This window comes from Watersipora subatra, chromosome 6 (genome assembly GCF_963576615.1).
Source record: "Watersipora subatra chromosome 6, tzWatSuba1.1, whole genome shotgun sequence".
Taxonomy (NCBI): domain Eukaryota; kingdom Metazoa; phylum Bryozoa; class Gymnolaemata; order Cheilostomatida; family Watersiporidae; genus Watersipora; species Watersipora subatra.
Genome location: NC_088713.1, coordinates 34,297,011 through 34,313,599, shown reverse-complemented (window position 1 = coordinate 34,313,599; position 16,589 = coordinate 34,297,011). Strand labels below are relative to the sequence as shown.

General features: G+C 37.6%; 1 protein-coding gene across 1 annotated transcript; it reads right to left on the bottom strand.

The window, feature by feature from the left end:
- Positions 1-96: 96 nt before the first annotated feature.
- Positions 97-840, bottom strand: LOC137398211 (uncharacterized). Its single transcript, XM_068084318.1, has one exon. The coding sequence runs from the start codon at positions 838-840 to the stop codon at positions 97-99; it is 744 nt and encodes a 247-aa protein (XP_067940419.1).
- Positions 841-16,589: the final 15,749 nt, after the last annotated feature.

Sequence of the window (16,589 nt, the reverse complement as noted above, 5' to 3'; positions counted from 1 at the left end):
TTGTATAGCGTCGCGTCCAAGAAGGTTAAGATGTGGAATTTCAGTTACTATGAAGTTTAAAGTCTGACCATCCGCTTCTTCATCAGGAACTGTTGCTTACATTTGGAATTGTCCCAATACATGTATTAGATGCTTTGATGCTGATTCATATTGTGTTTCGATAGGCTCCAGAGTCGGTTTATCAAGCTTCTTCCAAACGTCTGTCGTGATGAAGTTTTCACAAGCTCCGGTATCCAGCTTCATAGTGAATTCCGTATCTTTAATTTTCAACTGTTGCTGTAGTTGGGGTAGCGATGCAATTCTCTTTACAGTCTTGATTTCAGTTGTTGATTTGATTATCTTGACAAGTTGATTTGAAGTTGCATTTTTCTTGGTTCGGCAGGCAGGTTCAATGTGACCAAGCTTGTTACAAAAATTGCATTGGGAATTCTTGTGCACACAGGTGTTAGCCAAGTGGTTCTTTCCACATCGATAACTGCTTGGAGGTGGTCGGTTCCTCTGGCTGGCGCTGGATGAAGAACCGCTAGGCCTGTTGATTGCTGGTTTCTTCTCAGACTGAACTTTGTTAACACCTGTAGCCTTGGATCCATGTGCAGTCTTCTTAGCTACTTTAGCGGCATCCTCAGTCTCTGTAGCCAATTCTACTGCTCGGGTGAAAGACAGCTCGACTTTAACTTTGAACAGGGCTTTCAAAACAGCTTCATTGCTTACAGAGAAAATGAACTTGGTCCGCATAGCTTCATCAAGTGGGTTGGTGATGGAGGTGAAATCACAAGTGGTGGCATCCTGACGGATACGTGCAGCCAGCTCTTGGACTGTCTCTCCTGGTTTGCGCTGCATTTCACTCCAAAACTTGAACCTTTCTCTGATGATGAGTTTCTTCGGATTTTACTGTTCTTTCATAAAGCTAGTTTTTTCTGCGATGGTCAGCTGGTCGATGGCTTTTGGTGGGGTCATCTGAGCCGAAAGATTGGTTAGAATCTTATATGTTACTGCTGACTGTGACATGAGAAATATTTTAGGCTTTCGATCCTCTGCTATAGTGTGAGCCGCTGCTAAAGTATTGAATCTAGCCCAGTAATCTGTCCACAACTCAGATGTTGAATCAAAGGCAGGAAAATTGGGTATAGAAACCGCATGGTGTGTTTTCAGTTCTTTAGATACTCTACCAACATTTGCATTAACTTTCTATTTTCAACTTGTTGTTCCTTAAGCATTGCAACTAACTCTGCTACTTCACTCATTTTAACAATTGTTGAAGTTTAGAAATACAAATGTACTAATTCACAAAACAACTGCAGCGTCGGTGTTGTAGGTAGAGTGGTGCATTTCCTCTGGTGAATTATGTGAATCTTTTGCTGTAGGTAGCTCTCTGACTGTATACTTAGCTTATATATACTTTGAGAACTCTCTTGGTATCAATGTCCACTCAAGAAGATCCCATCATTGTCGCCAATTTAGCCTGTTGTATTGTTGTAAAAAATTGAAGCCTGAAGTAGTGTAGATTGTAATGTAGTTTATTCACTGACGGAAGCACACAACTTGAACTGAAAATATTGTGGGTATTTATATGGAACCAAAAGTAGCTTTATAAATATTAGCTTAGTATATGGTAAAAATACAATAGAGCGCTATATGGCTATCTTGCTTCAGATGTAAACAGAATTGTTATAAGCAAAAGGATTACTATAGCCATAAACTATTATGTCATAATTGTCACAATCCCTTATAGCTCAATAGCCATAACAGTTCCACTGCATTTATTTTCACATCACTATATTTTCGCACTCATCGGAGCTGTGAAATCAAGTTGCAGGGAAATTTTACTCTGTATGCTACTCATAAAACTAAATACTAGCGAAATATAAGTGTCCTAGGGTAGTCTATCAGTTTGTTGACGTAATCTCCTGTAGGCAAGATCACTTGTAGACGTAATCTCCTGTAGGCAAAATTCCTTGTAGGCGTAATCTCTGGCACTAAATGAGGATTTTCCTGTTGCTACGTATATTCCAGAGATATATCGATATAAGTAGGTACATGTATATCATTTTTGTAGTTTTATCATGCTTGAGAGGAGGACACGAATGATAAATCTATTGCTTTCGTTTCATGGTATTATGTCTCTTTTCGATTATTCACAACAGAGTTATGAATGCTGTCAGAGCGAAAACTATATTTCTCTTCTTTACTTATCTTCTAGACCCTCTTTGATGGGGAAGGGCTTTGATCCTCTGATCTTTGATCCTTCATGGTCTGTATTTTTCATGCCAATAACATACTTTTAGAAACAACTCATTTGTAGTTGATCACTGGATAAATTAGCATAATGGTTGAAAGTTTACCATACGTTCACATAACCACAAAAGCTCACTTTGTAAAAACACAAAGGTTATATAACATTTCATCATCAACATATTTTATTAGCGCATTTATTACATATCACCATTTCATGTTTTCTTCGATGAAAATAAGCTGTTCTGTGAGTATAGCTTCTCTAGAAAACAATGTATGCCTACATTTCTCTCTTGAGCATTGAACATTGATGTACATCATTTGCATGTTCTCAACAAAGGTTGAAGGTATGTCGCGTAGTTTTATAGTTATTACTATTGGGAAATATTGAAATGATATCTGGTTAAACTGATGCTATGTCTGACATCTACGCTGAAAATTCAAACTTTGCAGATGGAGACACAGTAGGAATACTATCCATAGGAAGATGATGCATTGTATTCTCAAGATGGTCTCCGAGCAACAGATGGTCATATTTGCATTGGGATGGTTGGCATACGCTAGCACATGCTTTCTAAGGAAGCCTCTTGGGCTGGTAAGGATTTGACACTAGCAGCATGTTATCCAGGTCCAACTTGCATACAATTGATGGTGTGACAGTTCTCGTCAATTTTGGTTTTGATGGAACAACCAAAACAGATATAACGAGAAAGACTGAGCGATTCTGTTCTCAAAAGCGGCCTCTTTGTGATTTAGTGGGCACATCGAGAACCATCTGAGCTGTCTCATACGCTTGTATCTCATATTTTTGAGATATCCAACCAGTCATCTGGAGAGGGGTGGTGCTTTCCCCCGGCTTCACCTGAACTGTTGGTACACTTGAGCAGTTGTAAATTAATAGAAAATCAACTGACCAATCAAAAGATACATGAAATTTATTTCGATAGAACTGCTCTTTAGTATAATTATTCTAAAATGATACGCAGTTTTTTGGCTGTAATAACAATGAACATGAATTACTTGCAAATTGAATATTTTATTGGTGTGTGCTTGGAAACTCTATAGATATTTTATGGGTGTGGATATGCTATAATATGATTATAAATTCCTGGTAATAACTGTTGGATATAATCATGCAGATAGGGGTTCTTGCCATTCCTAAATCGAGCTCAATGCGCAAATACTGTTTCCTAATACCTGACTTTGTTTTAGATTTCCTCTCACAAACTGGTATTGTCTCACTAAATGGCTCAAGGGTATAGGTTGAATTCCCAGACTTTGTCACAATTGAAGACTATTAAGTATACACTTCGCGAGAAACATTCTGCTGATATAAACTACCAATCTCCTCTTACCATTCATATCACTGGTGATGTGTTTAGCTCATGTCCTTTGAAATTTTGTTTGAATTTCAGATCGTGACAATTACAAAGCGTAATGTTCATATGCTATACTAGATTTTGTGCGAATCTTCTGTGTATTTATAATCGAATGTATATGATTATGAAATTGTAATAGTTGTTACGAAATTTTAAGCTATCAGTCCAAACCAGTTATAGTCACCCACTCATCTATAGCCAGAGTCATTTATTGTGAGCCTAGTCAATAGCCACCATTGCCACTCATTGTGAACCTAGTTAATAGTCACCATTGTCACTCATTGTGAGCCTAGTCAATAGTCACCATTGTCACTCATTGTGAGCCTAGTCAATACCCACCATTGTCACTCATTGTGAGCCTAGTTAATAGTCACCATTGTCACTCATAGTGAGCCTAGTTAATAGTCACCATTGTCACTCATTGTGAGCCTAGTCAATAGTCACCATTGTCACTCATTGTGAGCCTAGTCAATAGTCACCATTGTCACTCATTGTGAGCCTAGTTAATAGTCACCATTGTCACTCATTGTGAGCCTAGTCAATACCCACCATTGTCACTCATTGTGAGCCTAGTCAATAGCCACCATTGTCACTCATTGTGAGCCTAGTCAATAGCCACCATTGTCACTCATTGTGAGCCTAGTCAATAGTCACCATTGACACTCATTGTGAGCCTAGTCAATACCCACCATTGTCACTCATTGTGAGCCTAGTTAATAGTCACCATTGTCACTCATAGTGAGCCTAGTTAATAGTCACCATTGTCACTCATTGTGAGCCTAGTCAATAGTCACCATTGTCACTCATTGTGAGCCTAGTCAATAGCCACCATTGTCACTCATTGTGAGCCTAGTCAATAGCCACCATTGTCACTCATTGTGAGCCTAGTCAATAGTCACCATTGACACTCATTGTGAGCCTAGTCAATACCCACCATTGTCACTCATTGTGAGCCTAGTTAATAGTCACCATTGTCACTCATTGTGAGCCTAGTTAATAGTCACCATTGTCACTCATTGTGAGCCTAGTTAATAGTCACCATTGTCACTCATTGTGAGCCTAGTCAATAGTCACCATTGTCACTCATTGTGAGCCTAGTCAATACCCACCATTGTCACTCATTGTGAGCCTAGTCCATACCCACCATTGTCACTTATTGTGAGCCTAGTCAATACCCACCATTGTCACTCATTGTGAGCCTAGTTAATAGTCACCATTGTTACTCATTGTGAGCCTAGTTAATAGTCACCATTGTCACTCATTGTGAGCCTAGTTAATAGTCACCATTGTCACTCATTGTGAGCCTAGTTAATAGTCACCATTGTCACTCATTGTGAGCCTAGTTAATAGTCACCATTGTCACTCATTGTGAGCCTAGTTAATAGTCACCATTGTCACTCATTGTGAGCCTAGTTAATAGTCACCATTGTCACTCATTGTGAGCCTAGTCAATACCCACCATTGTCACTCATTGTGAGCCTAGTCAATACCCACCATTGTCACTCATTGTGAGCCTAGTTAATAGTCACCATTGTCACTCATTGTGAGCCTTGTTAATAGTCACCATTGTCACTCATTGTGAGCCTAGTCAATAGTCACCATTGTCACTCATTGTGAGCCTAGTCAATACCCACCATTGTCACTCATTGTGAGCCTAGTTAATAGTCACCATTGTCACTCATTGTGAGCCTAGTTAATAGTCACCATTGTCACTCATTGTGAGCCTAGTCAATAGTCACCATTGTCACTCATTGTGAGCCTAGTCAATACCCACCATTGTCACTCATTGTGAGCCTAGTCAATAGTCACCATTGTCACTCATTGTGAGCCTAGTTAATAGTCACCATTGTCACTCATTGTGAGCCTAGTCCATACCCACCATTGTCACTCATTGTGAGCCTAGTCAATAACCCACCATTGTCACTCATTGTGAGCCTAGTCAATACCCACCATTGTCACTCATTGTGAGCCTAGTCAATACCCACCATTGTCACTCATTGTGAGCCTAGTCCATACCCACCATTGTCACTTATTGTGAGCCTAGTCAATACCCACCATTGTCACTCATTGTGAGCCTAGTTAATAGTCACCATTGTCACTCATTGTGAGCCTAGTTAATAGTCACCATTGTCACTCATTGTGAGCCTAGTTAATAGTCACCATTGTCACTCATTGTGAGCCTAGTTAATAGTCACCATTGTCACTCATTGTGAGCCTAGTCAATAGTCACCATTGTCACTCATTGTGAGCCTAGTTAATAGTCACCATTGTCACTCATTGTGAGCCTAGTTAATAGTCACCATTGTCACTCATTGTGAGCCTAGTCAATAGTCACCATTGTCACTCATAGTGAGCCTAGTTAATAGTCACCATTGTCACTCATTGTGAGCCTAGTCAATAGTCACCATTGTCACTCATTGTGAGCCTAGTCAATAGTCACCATTGTCACTCATTGTGAGCCTAGTCAATACCCACCATTGTCACTCATTGTGAGCCTAGTCCATACCCACCATTGTCACTCATTGTGAGCCTAGTCAATAGCCACCATTGTCACTCATTGTGAGCCTAGTCCATACCCACCATTGTCACTCATTGTGAGCCTAGTCAATAGTCACTGTTGTCTCTCATTGTGAGCCTAGTCAATAGCCACCATTGTCACTCATTGTGAGCCTAGTCCATACCCACCATTGTCACTCATTGTGAGCCTAGTCAATAGTCACCATTGTCACTCATTGTGAGCCTAGTTAATACCTACCATTGTCACTCATTGTGAGCCTAGTTAATAGTCACCATTGTCACTCATTGTGAGCCTAGTCAATACCCACCATTGTCACTCATTGTGAGCCTAGTTAATAGTCACCATTGTCACTCATTGTGAGCCTAGTTAATAGTCACCATTGTCACTCATTGTGAGCCTAGTCAATAGTCACCATCGTCACTCATTGTGAGCCTAGTCAATAGTCACCATTGTCACTCATTGTGAGCCTAGTCAATAGTCACCATTGTCACTCATTGTGAGCCTAGTCAATAGTCACCATTGTCACTCATTGTGAGCCTAGTCAATAGTCACCATTGTCACTCATTGTGAGCCTAGTCAATAGTCACTATTGTCACTCATTGTGAGCCTAGTTAATAGTCACCATTGTCACTCATTGTAAGCCTAGTTAATACCCACCATTGTCACTCATAGTGAGCCTAGTTAATAGTCACCATTGTCACTCATTGTGAGCCTAGTCAATAGTCACTATTGTCACTCATTGTTAGCCTAGTCAATAGTCACCATTGTCACTTATTGTGAGCCTAGTCAATACCCACCATTGTCACTCATTGTGAGCCTAGTCAATACCCACCATTGTCACTCATTGTGAGCCTAGTCAATACCCACCATTGTCACTTATTGTGAGCCTAGTTAATACCCACCATTGTCACTCATTGTGAGCCTAGTCAATACCCACCATTGTCACTCATTGTGAGCCTAGTCGATGCCCATAAAGTATAAATTTAATTTTTTTTCTGATTTGACCCTGATTTTGAAGATGTAAACCGAACAGCAGCAAAGTTGTTTTTAAATGCGTATTTAGGTTAAATTCTGAACATTTCATTTCTTTCAGTGGTTGAAGATAACAATCTATACAGACTTGATCACACCACATACATTTTATTAGCCTATTTCAAGTCATATATGGTATATAGTTTCCACACCGCTAGCTACAAGCTAAAAGATCGATACAATAATATATTTTATATATTATATATATAATACCATGACCAAACGAGCAGAGCGAGTGTTTGAGAGTTTTATGATGAATGCATGTGCATACAACTCACGAAAATTGTTCATCAACAACGTCGCAAACCCTTGTACCAAAATCTCATCAACAAATTTAACAATTTTTGTATAGAGTTGTTTACGTATAATAATGATATAAAACACATAAAAACATATTTAAATATGTTACCAAGTCTTTGAAAATTGACGACATATTCCTAAACCTTACCCATCTGATCGGATTATACACAAATAGACAGGTTAATTTGGTCGAAAATCGTTATTAAAACTTGCCAAGCCTTGCTTTTATCGAAGTTAAGACCGGCAAACGAACCGCCGAGCGACAGAGAATAGAGTTTGTAAGTTGTGCGCATTTCACGAAAGAATGACGTGCACATTTCAGCAGTTTATAGCATTGGCGAATTGCCGAAGGTTTCTGTAATTAACGTAGATGCACTGAATTCAAAGTAACGTCCGATTTCAAAGTAACTGACATTTTGGAAACTTTTGAGTACTTTGGTGTTCTAACTGATGTCCAAAGCCGTGAAAGTAAAAGAAATCACAATGATATTTTTTTCTAATGATTCTTATGAGATTATTACAATATTTGATTATAAGTTTGGATGACTATTGAAGTGTTATAGTCACACTAACAACATCGATGATGGGCAATATGTTACTGTTATTATTTTTTCTAAATATTTTTGTTAAATGGATTTTCTAAAATCTATATAAATATCACTTCTTGATATTGTTACCTATGACGTTTTGAAATGTAAACAAAATTGCGCATTGGTTTTCTATTATTACTGTATTACTATATTAATAATATTGGTTATTTTAATAATATCAGTGCATTTTACTTCTAATATTGGCCAATATTGCATTTCTCCTATTGCGGGGGAGAGATATAAACATATAATCTTCTCCTTTCATTATTGCTGTTTGTTGTAATAATAACACCCACACCCCCAGTACATTACATCTGTCATTGCAGTTATCCTATTGCACTGCAGTGCCATTTGACTGCTAATATTGCATTTCTCAACCATCAGTACCCTTTCTTTTTTCCAATATCACTTTGGTCGTGGGCTGTATGACAGTGGAATTTCTATATATAAAGTTTTACATATAATAATATATTGTGTATATATATATATATCTAATATAAATACATTATCACTATGAAATGAAGACAAAATTTGATTAGGAACTAAAACAAACCTTTCTTTTCAATACAACCTCATATTTTGCATAATCCATGTTTGAACTAGTCACACAAGGATGCGCGTTTGTTTATATAGGTCGGTTTGAATATTTTTTTTGATTGCTTTGTTGACATTGTTGTGCAGAAAGCTCCTAGTAGAGGATATGAATAGGCAGACATGTTCAACAAGTATTGTTTTCTCCTGACCTTATGCACTGAGCAATGCTAACTCTAGCATTTCTCCTACTCCTTCTATTCGCTAACTCTATAGCCTTGAACTTTCCTAGACAGACTCGAGCATCATGGATGTTATCTCCACATCACTTGTTCTCTTTACCATCTCACAGATTCCTGTTACAGCTGTCAGTAAGTAACATTATGAGATACTCATAGAAACTGAGTTCTTCATGACATAATATATCTATTTCTACTACTGGAAATTCCACTGTCATACAGCCCACGACCAAAGTGATATTAGAAAAAAAGAAAGGGTACTTTCTTGAAAAAGAAATGCAATATTAGCAGTCAAATGGCACTGCAGCGCAACAGGATAACTGCAATCGTAGCTGTAATGTACTGGGTGTGGGTGTTATTATTACAACAAACAGCAATAATGAAAGGAAAAGATGTTTATATTTTCCCCCTGCAATAGGAAAAATGCAATATTGGCCAATATTAGAAGTAAAATGCACTGATATTATTAGAATAATCAATATTATTAATATAGTAATAATAGAAAACCAATGCACAATTTTGTTTACATTTCAAAACGTCATAGCTAACAATATCGAGAAGTTGTGGTATTTATATAGATTTTTAGAAAATGAATTTAAAAAGTGTTTGATCATGACAAACAGCAATAATGAAAGGAAAATATTATATGTCTATTATAATCTCTTCCCTGCAATAGGAGAAATGCAATATTGGCCAATATTAGAAGTAAAATGCACTGATATTATTAGAAAAACCAATATTGTTAATATAGTAATACAGCAATAATAGAAAACCTACGAGCGTTCACGCGTCTGGAAGATTTCTGCAATCTGCAGCAAAATAAAAGCTGTTATAAAAGTGTTATAAAGCTGTAGGCCTAATCTACTGTAATGTATGTAATTCAACAACGATAAAGAAATATGTTTATTATAACTCTGAAATGCAAAATTAGAAATAAAATGGCAAGCTACTGTGTACTATACACAGTTTGAAAGTTGGTTGCGTTGAATGTAGAATGGTTTTGATAGCGATCTTTAACAGAAAGCGAGTATGAGCATTCACACGTCTGAAAGTTTCATGCAAACTGCAGCAAAATAAAAAATGTTCTCGTCATAATGGGGCGTTGTAGTTTGGCCCTAGCTTGTACATAAGTTGTAAAGAATTTTGGCTAACGTTTTAAAAAATGAAACCTTCGGTGATTGGACAAAAAACATAGGCTGATAAACTGTGTACCACAATTTCGTACCTATAATTCGGTCAACGCCTCAAACGGTCTACATTTATTACAGAAACCTTCGAATAAATTCGATTACAAGTAAACAATGCCATAGACTGGTGAAATGTGCACGTTATTTTTTCGCGAAATGCGCACGACTTAATCGTTCTATTCTCGGTCGCCTGCCGTTTCAATTTCCGGTCTTAACTTTTATTAAACCAAGCTTTTCAAGCGTTTTGTGACGATTTTCGTCCTAATAAATCTGTTTATTTGTGTATAGTCCGATCAGATGGGTAAGTTTTAAGAGATTTTCGAGAATATACAAATACTTGGTAACATATTTAAGTAGGCCTATATGTGTTTTGTATCGTTATTATACTTTAACTAATCTACAAAACGATGGTTAAATTTGTTGATGAAATTTTATTATAAGGGTTCGTCTCATTGTTGATAAATAATTTTCGTAAGTTGTGTGCACATGCATTTATCATAAAAATTCCCAAACTTCGCATCAGCTCGTTTGGTCGTGGGATAAAATGTCTGTGTTATGTTACTCATGTTATGTCTGTGTAGGTGTTACTCACTATGTCTGTGTAGGTGTTACTCACTATGTCTGGGTAGGTGTTACTCACTATGTCTGGGTAGGTGTTACTCACTATGTCTGGGTAGGGGCTACTCACTATTTCTGTGTAGGTGTTACTCGCTATGTCTGGGTAAGTGTTACTCACTATGTCTGGGTAGGTGTTACTCACTATGTCTGGGTAGGTGTTACTCACTATGTCTGGGTAGGTGTTACTCACTATGTCTGGGTAGGGGCTACTCACTATTTCTGTGTAGGTGTTACTCGCTATGTCTGTGTAGGTGTTACTCACTATGTCTGTGTAGGTGTTACTCACTATGTCTGGGTAGGTGTTACTCACTATGTCTGGGTAGGGGCTACTCACTATTTCTGTGTAGGTGTTACTCACTATGTCTGTGTAGGTGTTACTCACTATGTCTGGGTAGGTGTTACTCACTATGTCTGGGTAGGGGCTACTCACTATTTCTGTGTAGGTGTTACTCGCTATGTCTGCGTATGTGTTACTCGCTATGTCTGTGTACATTTTACTCACTATGTCTAGGTAGGTGGTACTCACAATGTCTGTGTAGATGTTACTCACTATGTCTGTGTAGGTGTTACTCACTATGTCTGGGTAGGTGGTACTCACTATGTCTGTGTAGGTGTTACTCACTATGTCTGTGTAGGTGTTACTCACTATGTCTGTGTAGGTGTTACTACTACCCTAGGACACTTATGTATTCGCGGCATCTAACTTTCGCGTTTTCGCGGTGTCATCCTCTCGCGAAAGTTTCATGCGCGAAACTAAACTATCATAACAAACGAGCGAAAAAGCGAAACTAAATAGCTTTGTTCATTGATACTGTAGAATGGAATTTTATAACGACATTTATTTTAACGTTTTTAACGACCACTATAGCATCGTTAAAATATAAACCAACAAAATAATTTGACTGTCAAAATTTATTACATTATTATTTTGCAATTAATTATGATTATTTTCCCATTAAGAATGATTTATAATGATAGGAATTTGATGTCAATGCAGACGCGTTAGTAGCGTTTGCTGGGGACATCAATCAATGCAGTGAGCACCGTGTGTTGAAAGAAAATAAGACACATGCACTGACACTCTCAGTACTACACAAGCAGCATGGCTCTGGAAAGGTTTGGATTCACCACTGACACCTCTTCAATAACTTGTAATTTTTTGAGATTTGTTTTGTTTCAAGTGATGTGACTGACGAGACGTTTTAAAATTAAAATAGGCAAAACATGACCGCAGTTAAAACGCTCAGAAAAAAGACATCTTTTTCTTTTGAGCGTTTTAACAAAGATCAATTTTGCGGATTTTATTTTAAGTTCATTCGGAGGCTTTTACGCTTTCGATGGGACATGGCCAAGCGGGTGTTTGATAAAACTTAATCTTCTGCAAACCTTTATAAAAGTCGCCAACAAAAATATTTTGCCTCTGATGATGATAATAATAATGCCTTAGAACTACTAGAAGTTGATGTTTGTCTCTATGGCTTAGAATGAAGTGATATTCTACAGCGATAAAAACCGCGTCCATGGCCGTTGGGCAAATAACTTTTCGAATAAATGATGTTGAGGTCGAGTTATCTGAAGGAATTTATCATTGCGTTGGAACTGACAAAACAAATCCGTTTGAGTTGACCTTGTGTTTGAGATGAAATGTTACATTTTATCTGAGGGCGAGTTATCCGAGTTGGACTGTACTTACCGAAAAAAATTCCCAAAAAGTTGGGGCGGCTCAGCCGGCCAGCTGCCCCCAGTGAAAACGGGACTGTTGATAGTCCAAGAAACAAATAGCAGCAAGCGATCAAATTGCATTATCGACCTTGCCCACACCATTCTGCCTGCGGTTCACAATTACAAACTAGTCGCAAATTGAAATTTTTTTTATCGGTGAACTGAACCTGAGGAATCTAATTATGTTTGTTCCACTGCATTTATTTTCACATCAATATATTTTCGCACTCATCAGAGCTGCGAAATTAAGTTGCTTCGAAATTTTACTCTGTGAGCTACTCACGAAACTAAATACTAGCGAAATATAAGTGTCCTAGGGTATGTCATGGGTTAGTTATCCCCAGCTCCATTTAGTCAGTTATTTTTTACTGTAGAAAGTAGAACGGTTTGACTGGATGATCACACTGCTCAATTTTAACATGAAACGTCTTAACGTAAAACATAATATGAAACATTTTAACGCATTCAATAATTAGGTGGTATTTTTAATGTTGTTTTTTTTATTTTCAGAAAGGAATGAACCATGCAGCAGTGGTAAGTATCATTCTGTGGTGTCAGTTGAATTGTCATGACTTATTACTCGTATTTTGTTCATCAGAACAATTTCCTCTACTATTCAAAGCACTGACAATGGTTTTAATAATTTTTCATCTATATAAGGAGACTTAACAGTTTAAAATGCAGGCGTTGCATCTCACTAGCTATTGCTTATCTACTGTTTTACTTAACTGTCCTGCCATCAGTTCAAAACAATCAAATTCTTGCGTTTTAACACGCAAACTTCTTAAACAACTAAAAAAACTTATCAGAGACACTTTATCAAGTGTCTCTGAAGCAGTGGCCTAATGGTCTAGAACACCTGACCTGCAGACAACAGGTTCGGGGTTCAATTACCAATAAAAACCACTCATGGTGCCAGGAATGGCATCCAACTTTTAATTGCTCTCCGCAACGGGGCATGTCTCCAGTCGTCGAGGTTCCTCTGGACTGGACTCTGACATGTCCAGTCAAGATCAGAGAGCCAATGTTCCTTGCCACTAGACTCAGCTATGATCGTAGAGTATTCATCTACTAACATAAATAATAAAGTCTACCAACATAGACAACAAAGTCTACCAACATAGACAATAAAGTCTACCAACAAAGACAATAAAGTCTACCAACAAAGACAATAAAGTCTACCAACATAGACAACAAAGTGTACCAACATAGACAATAAAGTCTACCAACATAGACAACAAAGTCTACCAACATAGACAATAAAGTCTACCAACATAGACAACAAAATCTACCAACATAGACAATAAAGTCTACCAACATAGACAACAAAGTCTACCAACATAGACAACAAAGTCTACTAGAGCTAGCTATTAGGGAATTAATGGAGGAGTCTGATGTGTCTGTGTAGATAAGCACTGTGGAATGGAGCTGGAGTGCGTGCGAGGGGCCTGTGATAGAAGATGCAGCACAGACGCAGATTGTACTGAGGAGAGACAAATCTGTATGTACTACCAGTGTGTGACAAAGTGCACTAGTGAGACCGAGTGTGCCAGTCAACAGCTGTGTGCGGACTCTATTTGTACCGTGCCTTGCCAGGTAAAAATATCTCACACACAATAAAAACAAATGCTGTGTTTCCTTTTGAAACACTTCCAAACAAAGTGCGTTTCCTTTGAGAAAGTATTTTGCTTGAATTTGAAATATGCATTTTAGTATAAAATTGCTATTGGTATTGACGCAGTACACTAATGTTGTCTATATTTTACATAGTACAGTATACGATTAGTAATATTTATATAGCACATAGTATAGAGGAGAGTGGGCTAGGTAGAACCAGGCAACAGGTAGAAAAAAACATGGTGTACGAAAACTTAGTTGTCTGTTCTATAGTAGGGTCAATAATAATAATGAGTTCATCATCCATGTGCTGTGACTATCTTAAGAGAAGTGAAAGATTATCTCTCATATGTCGCATTTTAACGAAATTCTTTTCAGATGTTACATGAAATGTTGCTGCTAGTTACCGTATGTCTATGCAGGTACTATGTCTATGCAGGTACTATGTCGATTTACCATCATTGTCTTGCAAGCTAAAATAATATAGTATTACTGCTTTCTATATATTTTCTAAACATGAAAGCTTGAGTGAAAGGTTTAGACAGGTAGCAATGGTATGAACAGTTGGCTTGAGTGAAAGGTTTAGACAGGTAGCTATAGTATGGCCAGTTAGCTTGAGTGGAAGGTTTAGACAGGTAGCTATAGTATGAACAGTTAGCTTGAGTGAAAAGTTTAGACAGGTAGCTATGGTATGAACAGTTAGCTTGAGTGAAAGGTTTAGACAGGTAGCTATAGTATGAACAGTTAGCTTGAGTGAAAGGTTTAGACAGGTAGCTATGGTATGAACAGTTAGCTTGAGTGAAAGGTTTAGACAGGTAGCTATAGTATGAACAGTTAGCTTGAGTGAAAGGTTTAGACAGGTAGCTATGGTATGAACAGTTAGCTTGAGTGAAAGGTTTAGACAGGTAGCTATGGTATGAACAGTTAGCTTGATTGAAAGATCTAGACAGGTAGCTATGGTATGGACACTTGACAGCTGCTATTGTTATTATATAAATGGTGTTTTTCATCTTAATAATAATATAATACTATTTTAGGATCAAAAAGGTTGTTCATGCACAGGAGTGCGCAACTCCGTGTGCCATGACAACATCTGTCACAGACGTTGCTACAATAATGCTGATTGTGGTAACAGTTTTTACTGTTTGGAAGGTATCTGTAGAAATAGCGCAACATGTGCAGGAAGTTCTGATTGCTCCGCGGATATATTGTAAGTTATCAGAGAGCTTTGTACCGTTAGTTATATATATAACATACTAGATGAATGCCTGGCGTTGCACCAGTAATGAAATGATTACCCAATGAATTTGAGTAACTTAAGCTAGTAACATGAGCTAGTCTAAATCTGTACTATAATAAGAGCCATGCTTATAATAGCGCTTATTATCGTTACATTACGAGTCATGATCTCTCACGCAATCATCATCTTCAAGTGTGCTAGTAGTAACCAATAGTATTTTTGCAAGCGCTTTATGAATGCGTATTTTAACTGGTGTAATGAGTATATGCCCACTTATTCAATAGTATGGTAAGTAGGCGGTGTGGTTTATTAGGTAGCATGGTGGTCTGCAGATCTGGGATTCCAATTTCGATTCCAGTCCGAAGTGGTTTTCCCGTTACTAAAACTTTATAGCTATAACTGGACATACAACAGACAAACGCTCTCTTATTTATATATACTAGCTGTGCCACCCGGCGTTGCTCTGGTAATAGAAAAGTCTTTGGACAGAAAATTGATTTTTAACATATAACAAGATTTGCCATTTAAACCTTTGAACTAGATATCATGAGAGAAGTGTTTTATCTTATAAACAATGAAAAATAGTGAGAGTTGCTCCCTATTAGCCTGCGCGCTATCAGCCAGTACATTTAATAATGTGAGCGAACAGCTTCTCATGACGTTATACTATGACCTGCGTCGTACGCAAATCTGTTGGACATTTGCTCTCATATAATGGCTTATATTGCCAAGCTAGCAATTCAATCTCTGCAGTCTAGTGCTGGGGTCGGCAACTTTTCCACTCAAAGAGCCATTTGGACCCATTTTCCACAGGAAAGAACACAGTGGGAGCCACAAACCCCTTTCATATTTCAAATTAAAAAATAAATAAATACCACATGTAACTTTTTTGTTTAGCTTTTAATGTTTTTATGTGTTTACATCACAAAGCGTAAAGTTGTGGCATGTATAATGATTTAACTGCTAATAAAACAAAATTACACTTTTGCAAAGAACAATAAAATAATTTCGGTGGTTTTATTGGCGCATAAATTGTTATAAGGTGTACTACCTGTATAAGTGTTGTTGACGATATTGCAGACCTAAGTGGCTGGCCAGCCTTACTAGATTTATAATTGTTTAATTAACCCAATTTGTTATTCGTTGGCATAATATCAGAAGGTATCTCGCAGCGATCTGGCCTTCCGCGTGAATCCGTTAGTACATTTTTTCGGTACTTTTATGTTACAGTCACGTGACGATCATGTGATAAGGTACTAATAATACAACATAATGTAAATAATTACGCATAGCAAGTGACAATGTCTGATTTATCACTATACTTACGATTTTTAAAATTACATTACAAAATCTAGTGATAAAATTTCTATATTTTTATGAATTA